At 53.4% G+C, this 22312-nt stretch overlaps 2 protein-coding genes across 4 annotated transcripts in view; both read right to left on the minus strand.

The window, feature by feature from the left end:
• Positions 1–299, minus strand: part of Lpin2 (lipin 2) — a 67707-nt gene extending 67408 nt beyond the window's left edge. Inside the window, exon 1 of one of the 2 annotated variants that reach the window (XM_004635792.3) lies at positions 114–299. The gene's annotated coding sequence lies outside the window, so the exon portion shown is untranslated. The remainder of the gene's footprint in view (positions 1–113) is intronic. The other variant, XM_023720371.1, reaches the window with a different exon arrangement.
• A 19075-nt stretch (positions 300–19374) lies between these two features.
• The window catches only part of Myom1 (myomesin 1), a 137162-nt gene continuing 134224 nt past the window's right edge, over positions 19375–22312 (minus strand). For both annotated transcript variants that reach the window (XM_004635793.2, XM_023720381.1), the window contains 2 exons: positions 21937–21992; positions 19375–19864 (listed from right to left, as the gene is read on the minus strand). In XM_004635793.2, coding sequence (XP_004635850.1) covers positions 19571–19864; positions 21937–21992 — 350 coding nt within the window. In that variant the 3' untranslated portion in view covers positions 19375–19570. The remainder of the gene's footprint in view (positions 19865–21936; positions 21993–22312) is intronic.

Genomic DNA, 22312 nt, shown 5'->3' on the forward strand with positions numbered 1-22312 from the left:
ACCGTCCTCACACGCTCGGGCTGCGAGCCGGTGCAGGGGCAGCGGCCGGGCCGCGTCTACGTGGCGCGCGGGAACCCGCTCGGCCCCCTCACCCACCGCGGACGGCGACGTACCTGGGCTGAGTTCAGGGCCCGCGCCGGCTCTCGCGGGCGGACGGGCGAGGCGGCCACGAGCAGAGGGCGCCGAAGGCCGGGCGGGGGCGCGCACGGGACCGGAGACCCGCCGTCGCCGCTGCCGAGGAGCCGCGCGGGCCGCAGCCAAGCCGAGCCGGGCGGCCCTCATGAATGGATGCGGCCGGCAGGCGGCAGGCGACTGGCACGCAGGCCCCGCCCGAGCACGTGACTGCGGGCGGCCCCGCCCCGGCGCTCCGAGCCCCGCCTCCTCCCTCACCGCGCCCCGCCCCCGCCGCTCCGAGCCCCGCCTCCTCCCTCACCGCGCCCCATCCCCGCTGCTCCGAGGCCCGCCCCTCCACCTGCGCCCCGCCCCCGCCCCTTCAGCGCGGGAGCCCGGCCAGCGCCGGCCCCTGAGCGAGCATGAGCACTGCTTCTCCAGCTCGCGCCGGCGGAAGCAGGGCTTAGAGAAAAGTTTACTCGGGTCTCCATGGCAACCCTGTAGGGAGTCACGTAGGACTTGGAGCCCTTACCAAGAAAAATAAAGTGGGAAGCAGGTCTAGGGCATGAATGTTATCAAAATGTTAGAAAGTCCTGTAGCACGAATGCTGCGGAACCTTGTGAAACCTTTTGCTTACAGGCCACTCGTTTACTTATCCCATGACCCACCTCTTTTTATAAAAAAATACACATTTTTAAGAATGGATTGCCAGGACTGTATACTATCGCTGAACACTCTTTTCTTTCATTTTTTCATTTTAATTTTTATTAGTACGTCTGCAGGAGTTAGTGCACATGCATAACACACCTTAACTCTTTCTTCATGCCCTATTCACACTTTTTAAAGTCTATTTTCTTTTTCTTCAGCCGGCCGTGGTGTCGCATGCCAGTAACCCAGCACTCGGAAGGCTGAGGCAGGCGCATCACTGCAAAGCTGAGGCCTGACTGGGCTGCATAGTGAGCTCATGACCAGCTTGGGCTGCGCAGTCAGGTCTTGTCCCAAAAGGGAAAGGTGAGCAGGACTCGCGTTTGCGCTGCACTTTCCAGGCCTTCGGCCCCATGGGGAAGCAGGATTAGAGAGGAAGTGTTGAGCTCCAGCTAGAGGAAGGGGAAATGGCCAAGTCTGTCCCTTGGGGTCCGGTGGCCTAACCCCAATCCCTGTGGCCTGGGCCCCCTGTCCTCTGTCCTGCAGCCTCACCTCTGCCTTCCCACAGGGGTGCCTGGTTCCTGCAGGCCGGCCTGGTAGCCCACCCTGAGGAGGCAGTCTCCCATCCCTTCCTCGCTCGCTTCCTCCTTTCCTCCCTGCCCCCAGTCCTAGCTCTGGGCCAGCCTGGCTACAGTGTCCTCTTGGTCTCAGTTTCCGCGTCCACCTGGGGCCCCCAGCCAGCAGAACGTGGCCAGGGAAAAATCCTCACACTGGGCCAGGGAATAGTTCAGTAGAATAAGCACTTGCCTGCCAAGTAAGTGGAAGGGCCTGAGTTCAATCTCTGGTAAAAAAAAAAAAAAAAAAAAAAAAAAAAAAAAAAAATTATTTGGTACAGGGTCTCCCTAGCAACTCAGACTCATAGTGATCTTCCTATCTCAGCCTCCCCAGTGCAGGGATTACAGAGTTTACCATCATGCCCATTTTCCGGGCCAGCACCGCACAGTACCAGGGATTGAACTAGAGACCCTGTGCTTCTCAGACAGGCACTTAGACCACCAAGTTTTTGCCTTTTTGGTTTGAGACAAGATATTATTGTTTAGCCTAAAGGGGCCTCGAACGTGGGATCCTTCTGCCTCAGCCTCCAGAGGGCTGGGATTGCACGTGTATGCCACACCTGGCTTTCTCCCACCATTTAAGAGGAGGTACAGAGGGAAGAAGAGGAATATCAGTCACAGTCCTCACTGTCCCTTTTCTCTTTAGCTTTAAGAGAGTTCCAAAGGCTCACACAGCTTGCTGCAAGACGTTTGGCTCTGGGGCTTCTTTCTGCTGCCTTTCTAAAACATTTGCTCACTTGTAGACATCTTTTCAGATCCAGTATATGAGAACTTGGAGTGAGACTCCTCTCCCTCCAGAACGGATGCCAAACCTTCCTGTCCCCATATGGAAGTTACTGGCCTGAACTACAGAAAAGTCAAGAATTTTTCTCAGAGGGCGACAGGAACACCTCTGCCACCCCTGTGGGCCTCAGAGCAGGGAAGCCTCACCCTGACACTAGCACTGCCTGCCAGCGTCCAAGCTGCTATGTGCCAGGCATGGTGGCACAGGCTGGTCATCCCAGAACTCAGGAGGCTGAGGCAGAAGGATCTCTGTGCGTTCAAGGCCAGGCTGGACTATATATTGAGGTAAATAAAACAAAGACAGGCAGAGAGGAGATAAACAAACTTGACTGTTGCTCTCCCGCAGTACCTTAAAACTCTGGGGCACACCTGTGCTTGGCTCAGCACATAACGTTAATCATTAAGGAAAAGTTGGCAAAAGAAGGGTTATTCACTGAGTTTACATAGTCTATCTCAACACCCTTCAAGCCTGAGAACATCAAGATAAGAAGGAATTTTCAGAGTTTGCATGGATCCTCAGTCCAGACTGTACAACCTCCACGCGATGCCAATCTGCAGTGACCTGGACCGCAGAACCTCCAGAGTACCCCGCAACTCCTAGAGCACGCCACGATTTCTAGAGCACCCCGTGACTCCCAGAGCACCCCATGCACTCTGTGATGAAGTCCGTGTCTGGAGTGGAAGGGAGCTCATCTGAAATCCCCTCCACAGTGCTCCTGGCCTTTGGACCTCTCCCCCCGGAGCCTTGCCCAACCACACTCAGGCCTAACTTGGAAGGGTTTCTGCTCCTGCCTTTATGCTCTGCTTCCTGGCTGCGGAGAGGGGAACAGTCCTTCTGCACCAGAGCCTTCCACCACGTGGGCTCTGCCACTGACCAGGCAAGGCCTGAAACTTCTAAAGTGGAAGGCAAAACTGACCGCATGTCCTCCAGTTGAGGAGCGGGTGCTGCGTCCCAGCAAGGAGGCAAGTGACCGAGACACCACCAGCCACTGTCTCCACCCCCTCCAAGCCTCCCTCCCTTCCTCCCCTTTGTGAATCCTCCTGTCTAAGAGCTGAGGTTTTCACGCTCCACGTGGAGGTGGGCTCCTGCCCAGACCCATGTTTGCCTGTAGTTCCCAAGCCCTCTCTCGGTTCCTCGCAGCCCGGCCTGGCCAGCTTTGCCCTTCCCCCTGCTTGTAGGCCCTGTGTGCAGGTCAGAGCCGCAGCACTCAACAGGTGCTCAGCAGAGGCACGAGGAGAAGGAGGTGCAGGCTTCTGTGTCAAGTGGTGTTCTCAGGCGGTCCTGGCCTCCTCAGGAGAGCGTGACAACAATTCGGGGCAAAATACTAAAAACTATTCTGACAGATGTGCAGAAACTGGCAAGAGGTTGAGGGCAGCAAGAGACAGGCCCAGGCAGCCCAGAGCTCAGGTTAGAATTTGATGAATGGGATGAATGTGAACCTCAGTTTTTGTAGCCTGAAGACTCGATAAAGATGGAACCTAGAAGCAAAGAATAGAGTGAGGACAAAAGACCTCGAGGGCCTACCCCGAGCTCTGATGAGCCACAGAGCAAATCTCAAGACACTCCCAAGATTTGTGTGTAATTGACCACAAGGCAACAAAGCCAAGAATCAACTCTATTTAAAAAGATGACAAGGAGCCCAGTGTGGTGGCACACACCTGTAACCCCAGCACACGGGGAGGCTGAGGCAGGAGGATCTTAAGTTTGAGCCCAGCTAGGGCAATTTAGGGGTTTTGCAAGACCCTGTATCTAAATAAAAACATATGAAAAGGCCTGAGGATGTAGCTCAGTGTGAAGCTTCTGGAGCACAAGGACCAGGGTTCAATCTCCAGCACCACAAGCCGTGCCTGCCCCGCTTCTGGGGTGCACTGAGACCATGATTGGCACATCTGTAATCCCAGCGCTTGGGAGGCTGAAAACAGGAGGGTCACTATGAGTCCATCTATGTAGTGAGACCCTGTACTAAAAAAAAAAAAAAAAAAAAAAGAATCAAGCAACCTAGGAACACAGCTCCATGAGGTCTTTGGTTCAGTCCCCTGCACTCCAAACCCTAAATGTAGCCCAAAGCTGGGTGCAGCGGCACGTACCTGTAACCCCCGCCAGGTGAGATCTTGGGATAGGAGTGCTGGTTTAAGGCCAGCCCTGGTGAGACTCCCAAACCAGACACAAACTGTAAGAAGCAGTACCCTAGCAGATTGGATTTGCAAGATGTAATCAAAGATTAGAATCCAGAATCTGTGGATTTGCTTCAACTTGCAGTCCTCTTGTCTCAGCCTCCCAGAGAGCTGGGGTCACAGGTATGCATGGCCACTCTGGCTGTAACAATTTCAGAAACCAGTTTGGTGTCACCAGAAATTTGAATGCACACACATGAAGACCCATTGGCTGCAGCCTTAGACACACAAGTGCTGTCATGGTTTGTATCTAGTTGTCCTCCAAAGCCTCATACAGTCATGGGGTGGACTTCTAGGGGTTGTGATTAATTCATGATCCAATGCTGGGATTATGGGTGTGGGTAGTACACCCACCCAGGGGCAGGTAGCCTTCTCTGCCTCTGCTGCTGCTGTTGTTGCTTCCGCTCCTCCCTCCACTCTTTGCTGTTTTCCGCCACCATGAACTGCTGCCCTCTGTCATGTGCCGCTCTGCCTTGAAGCCAGCCAAGTATGGACTGAAACGTCCACAAACTGTGAGCCAAATAAACCTTTCCTTCCTTAATTTTGGGCGTTGGGTATTTTGTCCCAGCCATGAGAGAAAAGTAACCGAGACAAGTGCGCTTGGAGACACGTGGGGACATTGCGGCTAATTGCTAAGTGCAGATAGCCAGAGGCGATCCGCACATCCCATTTGGGGACAGCGGATAATCAAATTGTCGTGCACTGAACCATGACTACCAACATGGACCAATGGCAGTGTCTTGGTTACCTGACCTCCCAAACTAAGGAAGGAAAGGTTTATTTAGCTAACACTTTGTGGAAGTTTCAGTCCGTACTCAGCTGGCTCCAAGGCAGGTTGGCACATGGCAGAGGGCAGCAGTTCATGGCAGCAGAAAACAGCAAAACAGCAAGAGCAAAAGGGGAGGAGCAGGAGCAAGCTTTTTTCTCGCCCTTAAATTGTGTGCAGGACGCCTGCCCCAGGACGGGTGTAGTACTCACACCCACGATCCAAGCACTATGAGGCTTTGGGAGAACATCTGAAAATTTACTATTGCTGGAGACTGTAGCCTACTGTAATCCCAGCACCTGGGAGCTGTCCAGCTGAGAAAATGAACAAGCAGGCTTCTCAAGAGGAAAAAGGGCCAGGCACATAATTAAGTGTGAGGGTCCCGGGTTCAATCCCCAGCACCACACACACACTCTTAAAGGTTCTGTAATCATAATTATCCACAAAACACAAGTGAATAACTAACATTAGGAAAGGACTGGCTTTGAGGGCAAAAGAAAAGTCAGATAATGGCGGTAATCATCCTAGTACTCAGGAGGCAGAGACAGGAGGATTGTCATGAGTTTGAGGCCAACCTGGGCTACACTGTGAGTTGCAGGGCAGCCTGGACTACAAAGGGAGACAGGTGTGTGTGTGTGTGTGTGTGTGTGTGTGTGTGTGTGTGTATTACACAAGTTCGGGTGGAATATGCTGGTCTCAGGCAAGGGGAGCATGTACAGGTGTGTGTGTGTGTGTGTGTGTGTGTGTGTGTGTGCATGCCTTTATTTCACAGGGGAGAATTAATCCATTACGGAACACATCTTTGTATTTTTAGAGCCTTCTTTGAGTTTCCCAGGGTCTCTGGAGAAACTCAGGGTTCTGACGCCTGCAGCCTGCGGCCAGGACCCACAGTGTCCTCAGGGCCACACAGTGGCCTGTTTTTCCCAGGTTCACTACGCTCCTTGGAGCTGGAGGGGCGGAGAGGGTTGTGTATGGCAAGTTAAGGAGCAGGAGAAATAGCTGAGCATGGAGCTCTGCTCTTCGGTGGCCTCCATGCACACCCCATCCTCTGAGCATGTGTTTGTGGCGGTAGGGTGTGTGTGTGTGTGTGTGTGTGTTGTGTATGTGCCACATGATCTGCAGCTGAGCTGTAGCAGCCCCCAGGCTGGCTGGCTTACAGGTTTTTGAGACAGGGTCTCACTATATAAGCCAGGCTGGCCTGGAGCTCATAGAGATCCTCCTGCCTCAGCCTCTTGAGAGCTGGGACTGTAGTTGTGTGCTGCCAGCAGCCTTCTCCATGAGCTTCTGTGAGAAAGGAGCCGGGTTTAGGTTGTGGTGGCTGCTTTGTGAGTCTTCCCTTCTGGGAGGGAGAGAAGAAGTCGGGGAACAGGTGGGGGGGGGTTGGGGTCCTATGTCCCAGCTGCTGTCCCCACCCTATGTCACTGTAGACAGCACTGGCCACCCCACCCACCCAGCCTCCTCCCGAGCACAGTCACAGGATGTGAAGACTTCCTGTTCTAGCTGGGAAGGAAAGATAAGGAAGAAGGACAGACAGCAGGCAGCAGGGCAGGGGTGGGGGCGGGGGTAAGGGGAGGGGTAGGGGGGGAGGAGTCGGCATGAGAGAATGTGACAAGAAGGAAGCTCAGGCCCTGGGCTGGCAGGAAGTGGCTTTTTATTCATGTACTTATTTTTAGTATTTTGAGAGCAGGTCTCACGGTGTAGCCCAGGGTGGCCTTGAACTCACAGCAACTTCTTGCTTCATCCTCAGGACCACAGCCTTGCACCTGTGCTGGGCTCCAGGAAGCAGATTCATGCATTACTTTGAACAAGAAAGCAGAGCGGACCAGGCTGGGGTTGCAGACCTGAGCTGTTCCTTCCAAGCCTTCCACCCATTCCTGGAGTTTTCTGGGTTCCTACTGTGAGCTGCATGGCTGGCCAGCTGGGGGCTTTGATGTGACCCCTGGATTGTGGTGGGAGTCAGTACCAGGAGTGGGGATCACAGCGGAAAGGCTGCGGACTGAGATCAGATGGTGGCTGAGGCAAGATTGACTCATCTGCTTGCTTCTGAGCTGCCATGTCCAACTTAAGGCCCATTTGCTCACGCATTCCTTGTTGCTGCTACAGGGGTATGCTTGGGTCCAGATGGACTCTCTGCTTTGGAAGGCTTTTCTTTGTTTCAGAGGGGCTCACACTGCTATCTAAGCCAACTCCAAATTCCTGGCTCAAGCGACCCTCCTGCCGCAGCCTCCCAGCTGGGCACTCACTTGGTTGTGCTTCTTGCTGCAAAGGTGTACTGGGGCCACACAGCAGTGCCTGGCACCAAGTAGGAGCCCAGAAATCTGGAGGCTCAGCAGGCGTGAGAGTCTGAGCCTCCTTTGTTTATAAAAAGATTCAAAAAAAAAAAAAAATTAAAAAAATAAAAACAAAAAAAAGATTCAAGACAGGTCTCCAAAAAAATGTAGCTCCACTTTCAAAAAATCTCCATGCCTGCAGATTCTGGGTCATGAAGCCAGCTTCACCTACACCCACCTCCGGGCAGCGCTGGATCTGCACTGCTCTCGGCTATGGCCCTGGCTCGGTGTCCTTCCTGGCCCACCGCACAGGCAATGCCACCAAAGGCAAGTGGTGATGTCTCTTGCAACAGTGCCTTGGCTCTGGAGGGCCACCGAGCAGGTGCACGGTCTGTGCGTCTGCAGCTGTGACTCATCGTGCGGACCCCAAGATGCTGGGAGCGTGAGGGCAGAGCAGGGATGCAGTGTCCTGGATGGGTGCTCCGTGTTGACACCTGAGGTGGTTTCAGGCAGGTTGCAGCCGTGCTTTAGAAGAGCTGGAGTAGAACACTCAAAGGAGCCAGGAGCAGCTCGTACAGAAATCACAGGGGAACATCCATCCCTGCGTCTCAAAGGGGCGAGCCAAGAATTAGCTCATTAGCTAATTTGGGGTTTTGTTTTGAGGCAGACTCTGTGCACTTCAGGCTGGTCTTGAACTCACAATGTATTCCAGGCTGGCCTCACTGAGGGCAATCCTCCTGCCTCGGCCTTCTGAACGCTTGGATTACAGGGTGTGCCGCTATGCCAGATTTAGCAGTGCATGTACTTTTTAAAAATGTGAATCAGCAAAATATTCTAAAAGAGTCCAGTAGTCCATAATACTATTGGGTCTTCCGCTTGACTGGCAGTGCCAGAAGTTGTTGGCAAGAGTCCTCTACAGCTCAACATAACAGCATGGCTTTACTTCTTATAGGTGAGTTAACACACCTATAATATTCAAATGACAGAACTAAACAAAAAAGGGGATACAGACAAATGTCCATTTTATATCTGTGTATTCAAAATGGTTAGGATAGATATATAGTTACATTCTCTTAATGAATAGAGGGCTTTGTTCTAATAGTGTTTGTAAATAGGATATCATGTCTGCATCTTGTACAGCAAATAACCACTAGGACGAGAGTATGCAACATATTTATTGGAACTGTTCTAACAATTTGATTTGAAACTGTCTCATTGCTATTTATTTCTTAATAAAATTATGGGAAAAAATGTGAATCAATTTATAAAGCCCTGTAAAAGAGGTAGGAGTATGGGATTACAGAAGAGAAATATAAAATTTATTATTATTATTGTTTTGCATTTTAGTACAGGATCTACAGGGTCTACAGGGTCTCATTACATGGATTGGACTCATATCGATCCAGCTGTCTTCAGCCTCCCAAGAGCTGAGCTTACAGGTGTGGGCCACCTCGCCTGGTTTTGGTGACCAGCTCAGCGCGTGCTGTACCAGGGATTGAACCTGGGTCTTTGTGCTTAAGCAGGTGCTTAGATGGCTGAGCTTTCTTTGGGGCCCAGAAATATGAAATTTATTTAAATTTACAAAAGGTGATAACCATTTGATTCTTCACTAAACAGAAGAGAAGATGGAAGAAGGAGGGGGTCTGAAGAGGCCAGAGACCAGGGTTTGGACACAGGGCAGAAACATCTTTTGCTTTTGTAAATGTGCCAAGATGAACTCTATCCACAGCTATAATAATGTGGGCGAGACACCTTCCGGAGACACTGAGCCAGCTGAGAACCCCTGGGCCCGAGCAGCGGCCCTTCAGCGCCGAGGGGAATGTGGTTTGCTTCTCCCAATTCTCTTTTATTTCCGGCACCTTGTGGAATCAGGACCCAAGCAGCCAGAGCCCCAACCCTGCCTCCTACCATATCCCGCCTTGTCCCTTCCCCACCCCTTCCCATTTGCAAAGGATCTGCCTCCATTTCCTAGATCATCTGTTTTTCATTTGTTCTTTTTTTTTTTTTTTGGTATTTTAGGGAAGGACCTACAGGGTGTTCAGGGTCTCACTAGTAGATCGCAGTGATCCACCTGTTTACAGCCTCCCAAGGGCTGGGATTACAGGCGCATGCCCCCACGCCCAGTCTCAGCGGGCCCCGTTGGCAGGGCCAGCATGGCAGGCCTGGGGATCGAACCCCAGCCCCTGTGCCTGCTTGCAGGTGCTTCAATCCGCTGAGCTGTTTGGCCGGCCCTTCATCCGTTCTTGAATGTGTTCACACTTAGGGTTTCTTGTAGGAGAGAGCCCCCCTGCACCTCAGCCTGTGCGTCTGGCTTGTCTCAGATCACATTATGGCCTCGAGGAGGGTCCCTTTTCCTGCAGGCCACACTCTGTCCTCCGTCATGACAGAGTCATACTCCGCTGTATATGTTAGCTGCTCTGGACTGGAATTTGGGGCTGATATATTCCAGTTCTGGCTGTGGAGGAAGTGGATCGTGGCCTCTCTTTCAGTTGTATTGTTTAACATTTTGTGTTCGTATTTTTGCAAGTAATTTACAAAAACAAACAAAACCACAAAGGAGTTTTTCCCACAGTCATAAGGAGCAGCCAGCCGGGCACAGCAGTGCACATCTATAATCCCATCTCTCCAGGAGGCTGAGGCGGGAGGGTCGCCAAGAGCTGGAGGCCAGCCTGGCCTGCACAGGCAGACTTTGCATCACAAAAGGTGGAACATTTAAATCCCTACTGATGTGGGGCTAAAGGCATGGGGCAGTAGGTAGAGCTGGTATCTCGCAGCTACCAAGCCCTGACTCTGGTCCCCACACCACAGAAAACAAACAGAAGGGTAAATACACACAGGTGTGGGCAAGTCCCATTTGTCCCTCATGGCCCGTGTATTCAGAACATCGAGGCCGCAGCCCCTGTGGCTCCTCTGCCGGCGGCTGTCACTGATTGGTAATTAATAATAACAATAAGAACAGCGACAACAAATGTCCTCCTAGCCTGTGGTCCGCAGGGCTCTGAGCTTGTCCCCTGGGGCCCTCCAAGAGGGAGGTGCCCTGATCATCTCCATGTCTCACAAGGAGAACTGGTCCCTTGGAACTCACCAAGGCCACCTCGGCCCTTGTTGAAAGCCACCAACATGTGTGTCAGTGACAGAGCAGGGAGCCGGCGCTGCCCAGGGCCGGCCATCGCTTGTTGCGTCAGCAAGAGAGATCAGCCATGGGCTGAGGGGTGGAAGAGAAAGCTGATGCGGGCCCAGCCCCAAAGGCAGGGTAGATCTGGGGAGCATGCTCGCCTCCCAACCAAAAGGCGGTCATCTCTCAGCAGGCAGGAGTCTTGTCTGGGTTTCTTTCAAGGTTCTGCTTTTTAAGAAAAGTTTCTTGTTTGTTTTAAATATCTCACAATACAGCACTATAAAGAAACAAAAAATAAACATGAAGAACTTTCTAGGGAAAAAAAAATTTTTTTTGAGACAGAGTCTCACTGCCTAGTTCAGGTGGGCCTTAAACTCACTGGATAGCCCGGGCTGGCCTTGAACTCATGGCGATCCTTCCGCCTCAGCCTCCAGGTGCTGGTATCACAGGCATGCACTGCCTCGCCCAGGAGCCCTTCAGATCTGAATTTCAAGTAAGACAAAGGCCATAGAGTTCTCAAGGGAACCAAGAGCTGGATGAGCAGATCTTCTGCACTCCCACCAGGCAAACGGGGTCCCACGTAGATGGAACCCTTGAGCTCACTGCAGCCCAGCCCAGGCATGGCTGGTTTCCTCCTGGCTTTCCCTTCCCTCACACCTGCTGTCTCTGGCTGAGGTCCCTGTGACTGTCCTCGTGTCCCTCGCATCTCCTCCATCCCTCCCTTACATCTGTACCCTGCTCTTCCCTGCTTGTTCTTCCTGTCCTCCCTGTCCCTTGAGTCCCCGCTTCCTGCCACTCCCTGCAGGCAGTGTGGCTGGCATTGTGGCTGGCATCGCCTGCGCCCCTGTGGCTGCGCTCCGCCCTCCAGGTACTGTCCTCACCCTGAGCAGGCTCCCCCTGAGCAGCCTGGACTCTCTTGCCCCTGCTGTGGGCCCTGGGTTTGGACTCTGAGGCCTTTGTTAAAATGAAATGTGGTTTTATTTTATATTATTTTTTGTTTTGTGCCATGGCTTTTTGAGACAGGCCGGCTCCCTGCCAAGGGAGGCTGAGTCCCCATGCTTGCTGTCCCCAGGCTCACGGCCAGCCAAGGTGAAGAGCAGAGCAGCCCTGGGGCCGCTTCTTGGATGGGGCGCCCGCCTGCAGCCCCTCAGGAGCAGCCCTGGCCGGTCTGCCCCTGCACCTCTGCAGGGTCGTTGTGATGACAGCAATAGGCTGGGGAGGCTCCAGGGAACTGGAGGCTTGGGGTTCTTTTTGTCTTTTTGAGACAAGGTCTGGCTGTGTAGCCCATGCTGACCTCAGGCTCAAAGCGCTCCTCCTGCCTCAGCTTCCAGAACACTGGGATTCCAGGCTGGGCTGAGTGTGGTGGCGCAACTGTCTTTGGCCTCGGTTGACGGAAGTTGGCTATCACAGGCAGATTCCCCCTTTCTGCCCTGGGATTTTCAAGGCTAGCACTGCTGTGGCCCACAGAGCCAGGAGTGTGGCTCTCCACCAGCATGGAGAGACCAGGGTGCTGGCGTCCTGGACGCTGCCTCGGCTCCGCGCCAGAGCCTCAGTTTACCCATCTACATGCCAGGCGCAATCACTAGATGTGAACGGCCCCAGGGCTTGCCTGCTCCCTTAGGGACCAGAAAAGCCTGTCCCACTCAAAGCATATTCCATGACCATAAATCCTGGCAGGGGAATGCTTAGGCAGCTGAAGGAGAGGATCCCAGACCCTGCGGCCCTGGCTGCCCACACTTCAGGAGACTCTGCCATGCGGGGTCTCAGGAGCCTGCTTCTCAGACCTCTGAGAGGAACCACAGGCACACAAGGCAGGGCGGGAAGGGCAGAAGGCAGTGCACTCTGCCGGGCTCTTTTTCCTGGTTTTGTCCTAATTTATGCTCTGGTGCTGGAGATTCAGCCAGGGCCTTTGCAGTGTACAACATCCCCAGCCCATTTGCTTTTCATTTTGAGACAGGGTCTCTCTAAATCTCACAGCCTTGAACTTGTGATCTTTCTGTCTCAGCCTCCCAGAGTGCTGAGATTACAGCGGCTTACTACCATGTTTGGTTTTCCTGATTTTTAAAAAAACTTAAATTGATTCTTTACCAACACTGGTCAGTTCTTTCAGGGGAAAACATCCCAAATCCTCCCCTTGAGCTTTTTGAAGCCAGAGGTACATCACTAATCTTTCAAGTCACTCACTCAACTTTCTGCTACATGACAGATGCCTGGGAAGGAAGGTTCATTTTCACACAGAGGGCAGAGGTGTGGGCCCATTACCCATTGGTGGCAGAAACCCAAGCAGGGTGGGAGGGGCTGAGGACAGTGACAACGGGGTGGGGTGGAGGTGTGGGGGGTGAGCGCAGGACTGGGGGCAGTGGGCGGGTGGGGGGAGGGGAGAGCAGGTGGTCCAGTGGATCCCACTCCTGTCACCCGAGCAACCTTCCCTCCTCTTCCCGATGGCTGGAGCTGGAGCTGGCTGTGTGGGGGTCTCCTGCATGGGCCCAGCTCTGCGGCCCTGGGAGGTTTGCTGCACCAGAGGAATCCCAGCTTGAAGCCCCAGGGCTATCTCTGCCACAGCGGGTGGGGGGGACGGGGGGGGAACGGGACTGTTTTGGGGCCTGGTTGTCAGGCCTGCTCTGCAGATCTTCTGTGATGACTTTGCTGATCTCCAAGGGCCAGGATTCCTACTCAGGAGGAACGAAGTTAAAGTATGCTGAGGCACAGCTGCGATCACTCTGGAGGCTGGGGCAGGAGGATCACTGCAAGTTCAAGGCCAACCTGAGCTGCATAGTGAGTTCCCACCTAAAAAAAAAACTTAAAACAAAACAAACAAACAAACAAACAAAAAAAGTAAGCTGACCGAGGAGGCAGAGGAAGGGAAGCAGGTGACCAGCACTGCTGTGGAACATAAACCCAGAGGACTCTGGCTAACACTCGGCCCCATCTCAGCTGCCTTTCTGCTTGTAGGTGGGGGGATTCCACCTTGGCAGCTCCTGTTTGTTGGTTTCAGTTCTCCAGGCTTCAGCTACCTGTGGTCCGCCAAGGTCCAAGTACACTAAGCAGAAAATCCCCAAGATAAAAAATGCAGTTTTAGGTCCACTTTCTTTTTCTCAGTTGTACACGAGTGTTTAAGCAGTGTATTTGTAGTAGCCAAAGGAGCTGGGCGGGGTGGTGCACACCTGTGATCCCGGCACTCGAGAGGCTGAGGCAGGAGGATGGCGCCAAGCACGAGGCCAGCCTAGGCTGCAGCGTGAGGCAGGGAGTTGGGTGACATCTGGCCACTATGTGGGGCTTGGAGAGCCCTGTTCAGGCTTCAGCGCCAAGGTGGGAAGAGGAACAAGGTGGGGGTGGCTGGTGGGGAGGCCACATAGCGCTGTGCTGTCTCTCATGCACCTGAGCTTGGCCTTCAGAGTGACTTTTACCACTGCGGATGGCTGTAGCTCACCTCATTAGCCCCGTGCAGGGAGAGGGGGGAGTCCCTGGACCTGGATCCCCACTCTGTTATCCTCTGCTGTGACACTCAGCTGCTCTGTGGAGCTCCTATGTCCCCTCAGGTGGGCACCCAGCTCTGCGGGCTCTGCCCAGACCCCTGCCCCTGCCCGTGGAGCCTGGCACACAGCTGTCCAACCCATCTGCCACTCCCTGGTCCTCAGCAGGTGGCTAGGGGGGCAGTGTGTGTCTTTCTGGTGATTTGTCTGATCTCTATGTGTATTATTCCCCCCAGTACTAAAATGTGAATGCATTGAGCCATCTCCTGGCCCTTTTTATTTTTTATTTTAAAGCAGGGGCTTTGTATGTATCTAAGTTGCCCTGGCTGAGCTCAAACCTGTGATCCTCCTGCCTCAGCCTCCCGGCGAGCTGGGATTACAGAGCCCGTCACGATGCCTGGGTTCTACATTGCTTTTAAAAATATAGAAACAAACACATTCTGAAATTTTTCCATTTCATTTAAAGGGAGCTGCCCGGACCTGGCTCCTGTTTTGAGCCCTGTCTTTGTCCCACGCTTCCTGTGGGGACCAGGCACAGGCTCACTTCCAGGACTGCAGCTGTCACAGAAGCGAGGAGCAGTTCCAGAGGTTGCGCTGCGCCGGAGTCCTCATGCAGTGTTCTCACACTTCAACTCTCCTAACTCCTATTTTGTTTGTAGCTCTGCAGCCACAATGCGAGATTACTTATATCTCAATATAACATCTCTACATGATAAATAATATCTTTACTTCGTAGTCCAACCACACAACAATGTACGATGATTTCTATACATGCTACTGACATGTTTCAGCTATTATGTGGCTTTTTCTTTCTAAGTTCTAGTTTCTTGACTTATTTTTTAAAAAAATTATTTATCATTAAAGGTTTGAACATCTACTGGAAATGTTCAGCTTTCAGGTAGGAAGGCATCTTATCATTTTAGTTCTGTCTGGTGATCCCAAGGTCCAGTTTCCAGGCTAAGGAGATTGTGACTGTATCGTAAGATGCTTATAAAATGTTTCTGAGGCTCTCCCGCAAGACCCCTCGCTATGCTTTTCCTCGGGGCCTTCCTGTGTCTCCGCTGTCCTGGGTTTGAAACTGATAGCTGTCTTCAGCTTCACCCTTACAGCTCCATGGAAGCGCTGACCTCAGGACAGAGCGGCTTGGGGACACTGAAGTGGGAAACAGCCTGCTAAACCTTTGGAGGGGATGTCTGCCCCTTCTCAGAGCCTGCCTTCCTGCGTGGACATCAACACGGATCTTTGCTCCTCTCTCCCTGTCTCCCTCCCTCCTGCCTTCTGTCCCAGCCCCTGGTGCTGCCACAGTTGGAAAACCCTGGCTTCACAGGGATTCGCCTGTCCACGTCACGCTTCGTGAGTGCTGGGTGCAGGAGGCGAAGCTGCTGGTGATTTTCCGCTCCCGGGGATAAGGCAGGGACCAGGGACACAGCCTGGCCACGTGCAAGCTGAGGCAGTGTTTGCTGCCTGCACGGCTGGAAGAAAAGCAAGTCTTGTATTTTAACCACATGACAGATGAGACTGCTTCTCCTGCAGACCAGATAGGCTGGGCGTGAGGATCGGTGTTCACGTCCCCAGCTCCTGCTTCTGCCTGACACTCAGTTGTAGGTCCTCTGCTTGTTTCCTTCCCTCGTTCACTTTCCTCTTTCTTCCTTTGCTCTGAGCATCCCTCTGCCTCAGCCCTGGACGATGCATGCGGCCTGTGCTTGAGCCACTTCCTTACTCAGGTACTGGCGCGGGCAGAGAGCACAGTACCTGCGCATGGCCAGGGGGACCAGGCTGCACCCGAGCGAGCTGCAGGACTCACGGTGCCCCAGCCCTGCACATGGCTCGCACAGCTCGGCCCCCAGCCAGCAGAGAGACCCCCAGGCCCACTGCCTGCCCAGCCAGGCCTCGCCGACCCCAGGCAGAGAACAATTTTCACAAGACAATTTTTTCTGGGTGGGTGCAGAAGCCCCTGGTAGTACAGTTTTGCATTTGCTTCTCTGAGGCCCCAGATACTGATTTTTCTGTCTTGTCTTTGAAAGTTTTTGTTTTGTTTTTGTACTGGGGATTGAACTTGGGACCTTGCCCTTGCCAGGAAGACAATTAGGCTGCCGAGCTATAACCCCAGCCTTCTGTCATGTCTTTGAGACAGGGTTTCCCTATGTAGTTCGGACTGGGCTTTGACTCTATGTGGCCCAGGCTGGCCTTGAACTCAAAATGATTCTTCTGCCTCAGCCTCCCAAGTGCTAAGATTACAGGTGTGCACCACCACACTGGACCTCATTGACCTTTTAAAATGGGATTTCTTGGCTTGGGATTCCTGTCCTTCATGGTAATGTGCATGTAGACCCCACATGCATGCAGCTCTGACTTAAAGAATCTGCTGGATTTTTCTCCCTGGAGCCACTCTGAACAGACAATAAGCTTGCACACAGCCAGTGGTATTTTTACTTTTCCCCTTTTTTCCAGAAGCCTTCTTGCGCTCAGCACAGCTCTGCACGGGCGCATGGGCAGCCGCTCACATCCCCCACTCTGGCATGGGCACTGGAAGCTGTGCGGCCTGCGGCCCACAGCTGGTAGCATTGGTGTGTGAGCGGTCCACACGTGTGCAGCCTCTCAGAGAACGTGGCCTTGGGACGGCTCAGCTTGGGACTTGAACCTAGAATGCGTGACTGTGACCTGTGCTGTGAGTTGGTATGCACCCTAGAACACGGAAGAGAATCCCCAGTCCTTCATATTTAAATGCTTAGTTTTGCAGGGCGTTCTACTTACTTGAGTTCTTGGGAAGTTTTAAGGTCAGACAACAGGAGTAAGTAAAATTGAAAGAACAGGAGTATGTGAATTAATACAATTTGACAAATTAAAGGGAACTTAAGGATAGGAAAGGCAGCTTTAAAATTATTTTTCCACTGAGTGTATTTTGGGATAGGAAAAATAAAATTATGATGCTAAACCTGAAGGACCTAGGAAAGCGTTACGACTTGTTCCTTACTATCTATTAGTTCTAGAAACAACTCTGGGTGGTCTCTTGTGTGCATCAGCTGCTTCCCTGGGACAAGTGCTTACACTTAGTGGGTCCCAGAGGTGCGCAACTTGGGGGCATTCAGTTGCTGGACCCAGCTCGTGTTACACGTTCTTGGTTAGAAATAGCAGCTTGTACCTAAGCTACCAAACCAAGACATAGGTGATTTAATTGGTCACTCTATGGTCTGAAGCAACCCTCAGCGCTGAGGGCCTGAGAAACCCAGTCCCAGCCTGCAGAGCTCTGAACGCAACTGTCATTTCTCTCCTGGTCACCTTGGCCGTCCAGCCCCTGGTGACAGGGCGCTTTGACTTCCTGAGTCTCACACAGTTCAGCACGGGCTGCAGCTCTGCTCACGTGACCCAAGGTCCTTTGCTCCTGGCCATGCCCTGCTCCACTCCCCCGTACCCCCCTCCCACACTGGGGCTGGTAGTTCAGGGATGTGGGGTGTAGTCACTGGGGAGTCAGGGCCTCGTGCCCTGGGAGACCTGTGCTGGGAACATTGATGCTCAGCTCCTTGGCAGTGCCCTCTTGGTGGCGTCTTCCTTCTGGGTCACCTGTCCAGAGGCAGCCTGACCGGCAAGGCAGGGACAACTTCAGGCTGCTTCCGGCCACCCACCTTCCTCTAGGTCCATCTGAGCCCTAGGCAACTCTGCCATCTGCCATATTAGGCCATTTTGTTTTATTTTTGAGACAGGGGCTTGTCATGTGGTGCAGGCTGGCCTGGAATGCACTATGTAGGTGAGGTGATTCTCCTGCTTCAGCCTCTGGTGCGCTGTGATTACAGGTGGGTACTACCTTGGAGTAGTCTATGTTTCTGTTACTCTGATAAAACACTTGAAGCTGGTAACTCTCTAAAGGAAAGAGGTTCTTAGCTCACGGTCTTGGAGTCTGAAGTGCAAGATTGGGCAACTCCACTGGCCTGACTTCTGGCCGAGGACCGGCAGGTGGTGTGGGGTGTGGGGGAGGGATGCTCTCCTGGCCAGCCCGGACTCCTGGGAGCATCGGGAAATGGCAGCCCCCACTGCAGAGCACAAATGAGACCCACAGGGATGCCTCCCTCCTTGGAGGCCCCACCAGGAGCCCCTCTCTGAGACCCAGATTCTGATGCACACACTTGGGGACACCTCAGATCCCATCCCCAGCACCACCTGACCAAGGCTGGGGCAGCATCTCATGCCTGCCAGGGCCTTATCCTCTGTCACCATGGCAGCTTTGGACTCCCAGCTGGGTCAGTCCATGGTGTGCAACTTTCTGGCCTGAAGGTGCCTAGGAGCCCCCACCCCACTCCCAGCCTACTACACCTCTACTCTGGCCCTGCCCTGTGTTTGAATGTGTCCCCAAGGTCATGTGATGTATGTGTATGTCTCACGGTGCAGTCCAGTCTCGACTCAAGCTCTCAGTGATGCTTCTGCCTGAGCCTCCGGGGTGCCGGGTCACAGATGTGCGGCACCATGGCTGGCTCATGTGTGTGAACTCCTTCTCCAAGGCTGCTGGCCCTCAGGGGTGATCAGGGTGCTCGCAGGCTGCAGGGAAGGGGACTGTGCAGGGAAGCTGGCGGGAGTGGAGCTGTCCTGAGGAGATGGTTCCAACAGAAGAGTGTGCTTGCCCCTCTTCCCAGCTGGCCGGGATGGTGCAGCAGGAGCCAGGGCCAACCCCTCAGAGCCCAGAGCAGTCAAGTTCATCATGGGGGGACTGGAGGAGCTCTGCCCCAGGGCCCTCACCTGGGGTGCCCGTGGGGTCTGGAGCGCACTCCTGCAGAGAGCAGTCCTTGGGGCCCCAAGCTTGGAGCGGGGCGTGAGTCCCAGAGCAGGTGATGGGCCAGGGCAGTGACAGCACGGTGCCCACTCTGGCCCCATGGCCACATTGTAGTCCTGCTTCACCAGCAGGAGTGTGAGTGGGCACATGGACCCAGCAGTATCAGGCAGGGGCTGCAGGGCCACCCAAGGCCACCGACCAAGGCATGGAGCTGTGAAACACAGAGACACAGAAGGAGCTGGGCATGGTTTATTGGGAGTGAGGAGGCCCAGGCCTGGGCTTCTAACAGAGTCAATGCACGTGGATCCCGACATGCACGCACACACAGCCTCCAGCACCGGGCCATCTTCTGGGACCCGGGCAGAGCTGCGTTGCATACCACACCCTCCGATCTCTGACCACCACACACATCCCTCCATACTACTCTGGCTTTTTCCTATTATTTGTGACACCAGCAGGATTTTTTCAACTCATAATTTGCAGGTAAAGAACAAAGTTTTAGTAGTTGGTGATTTTTCTTTTTCTTTTCTTTTCTAAATAGGAATAAAAAATTTGACAATTTTTCTCCCAGGTCAGCACTCAGTGCAAAAAAGTCAGAGGACTATTATTTTTTTTAAAAAATTAGACAAGGTCTCACTATGTAATGCAGCCAGTCTGGCCTAGAACTCTCTGACATCCCCCTGCCTCGGCCTCCCGAGTGCTGGAATTGCAGGCGTGCACCACCACACTGGCTGTACTTCCCTGTCCTTGCCCCACACTGTTCACACACGCACACCCACTCACACCCACTTGCAGGCACACACACACAGGAGGTCATCTTGGCTCTTCTTGACTCCCGCCCCTTGCAGGCTGCTGCTCACTTGGACTTTGGGGCGCCTTTCTGGGGGTCGGCCGTGGTGCCCCGGGCCTCCTCCTCAGGGATGAACACGCTGACCGTGAAGTCGCTGGTCTCTGTGCCGTACTTGTTCTTGACTACCAGCCCATACTTGCCCGAGTCGGCAGTGCTCACGCCCGCGATGCTGAAGTAGGCCGTCTTTCCGCCCTCGAAGCGCTGGCTGCAGTGCTCGTCGGAGGCCAGCGGCCGCTCATTCTTCAGCCAGGAAACCTCGGGTGCCGGGTCGCCCCACACAGTGCAGGTGAGATTGAGAGCCTGCGATGTGGGAGGGAAGGGGACGCATCAGACACGTGGTGGGGCAGAGGGACACTCTGCTGGGAATTAGAGCCGCAATGACTCAGTGGGTTCTGAGGCAGGGGCTTTGGGGTGCCCTGTCCTCATGCCCACGGGGAGTTCTCTCCCACCCCCACTCTCTTCGCATATACCCACCGGCCTTTGTGCTGAGGAGTCTCCCTGTCCAGTTATCACTGTGCCCACCTCTGCATCCCAGAGCCCTGGAACAGCTGTTCCAGAGAACATCACTAACTGTCACTAATTGTCATTTTCCAGTTCCCCAGGCCATGCATGGTGGCTGCAGAGTTCTCCATTGAAGCACACCCTAAATAAATATCCCTGCCTGGGCCCCAAACCTCCTATCTACGTAGGCAAGAGTTTTACTTTACCTTGTATTTTTTCAACTGAAAACATGTTTAGATGCTCCTAGGCGCACACACACTTAAACAGTAATAAAGGCCCTGCACGCCGCATCGCCTGCCAGGGCCCTGATACGGACACGACTGCTGCTAAACCTAGCCCTCCCCCACCTGTCCACACTCAGCTGCCTTGGTGGGCGGGCTTGGTTCTGCTTCCCCCTCTCCAGGGTGCAGGTGCTTTGGAGACTCACAGCTGTCCCTTTCTCATCAGGCCCTTGGCTACCCTCCTCCCATCTCCCAGCCTCTTCCTAACTGGGCAACCACTGGTTCTGCTTTTCATCGCGGAAGTTTTGTCATCTTGGAAATGCCATGGAAATGGATCTCCCGTGGGTGAACTACTGGAGTGGCCTCTCCCCTCAGCGTATCGCCCCCCGGGCTACCCCAGCTGCGGCTCCATCACCAGCTGGCTTCCACGGCTGAGGACAGCGCCAGGTCCATCCGTGCTCCTAAGGCTCGTGCCCGTGTAGTCTCCAGACTGGTGAATGCATGCTTCACCTTTCCCCCAGAAACTGCCGGACTGCTTGGGGGCGTGCTGTCGAGACCCCTTCTCCGTTACACGTTTCTGACAGCTGTCATGATGTTTCACCGTGGTCCTTCCCTGCCCTGGCTGGCAATAACATTGAGCTCACTTCACATTTTAAGCTCTATACTTCAATTTGTTTCCAAAACCCAGCAATAACAAGAAAGAATGAGGGCTGGCGACAGACTAAGAGCCTAAGTGTCTTTCTCTGGCTGGCCCAGATTGCCGTGCGCATGGTGGGCAGGGAAGATGATGGGGGGCCAAGAACCCTGCATCCACCCCACCATCAGTCAGCATCGCACACTGAATTATTCTGTGAATGTATTTGAAAAAGAAAGCCCCGAGTCAAATCATTACTGTTAAATAACTCGGAGCAGTCCAGGCATATGATTTGGGGAATTTTGATTACTCGGGGGTTAAAACTTAACTACATTAAACACAAACCTAGCAAACACATTAAGCCTCAGGAAAACCTCCATTCCACACTTCAGATTTGCATCCTAGAGCTGAGGGGCTCCCTCCCTCTCTCTCCATTCTCAGGGCAACCCAGAGTCCGGAGGAAACCGAAAGAGCTGAAGCAAGAGCAGCTTGGGGCGTTGGGGAGGAGCTGGCTCAGGCACCTTCATCAGCCTGATGGGCTCCCCAGTCCTGACCCGAGGGCCCTGCTCTGGAGGCAAAGGGCTTGTGCTCCCCTAGGTCTCTCTGCCCAAGGCTGCTGAGTTAAACTCCTTTTACTGAAACTCTTAGGGAGATTATTACACCGGGCAATGGCTATTTAAAATACAATCAGAGAGAGATGAATTTCCAGCTGGATGGTGTGGTCTGTCTACACCCTGCTGTGCTAGAGCCTCTTGTTTTCATGGGGCGCTGATGCAACACCTGCACTTTGTGACCCTTAGAGGGGGACTGTGGGGAGACAGCCAGTGGCCCACACCGGCCTACAGGGGGAACCTTGCTGAGGCTTGGCCTACCAAGCATTAAGAGTACTGCAAAGAGGGCCGAATTTCCACCGGGTGTTTGGCTATTCTGGTCAAGCTGGAAGTCAGAGAGAGGCCTGGCACACGTCATCTTCACAGAAGGGACATGGCTGGGCAGGGCCCCTCCCTCGCACTCACCTTGCCCTCCTGGATGGTGACCACGTCGGGGAGCCCGCCCAGCACGCGGGCACGATCTGCAAGCACAGGCATTTCTGTTAGTCACTGCATGCACAGTGATGCCTCCATTAGATGATTGGGGACAAACTCAACTCAGCTTTCCCTCTCCTGACAGATGCTTCCTACAGGGCTCAAGACACAAAGCACAAACGCAGTGCAAAACACCAAGTGATAACAGGGAGTGGGAAGATCTTTTTCCAGTGGGAAGGATAACAAGAGATGGAGGCGGGGACGTGGGAAGAAAGAGAAAAGGGATTTTTTTGTTTGTTTGTTTTTTAAAAGAGAGAATTGGAGAAAAAAGTGAAAACAGGGCTTTGGTAAATAGGATCAGGAAGAA

This window comes from Octodon degus, unplaced genomic scaffold (assembly GCF_000260255.1).
Source record: "Octodon degus isolate 3935 unplaced genomic scaffold, OctDeg1.0 scaffold00075, whole genome shotgun sequence".
NCBI classification, from domain to species: Eukaryota; Metazoa; Chordata; class Mammalia; order Rodentia; family Octodontidae; genus Octodon; species Octodon degus.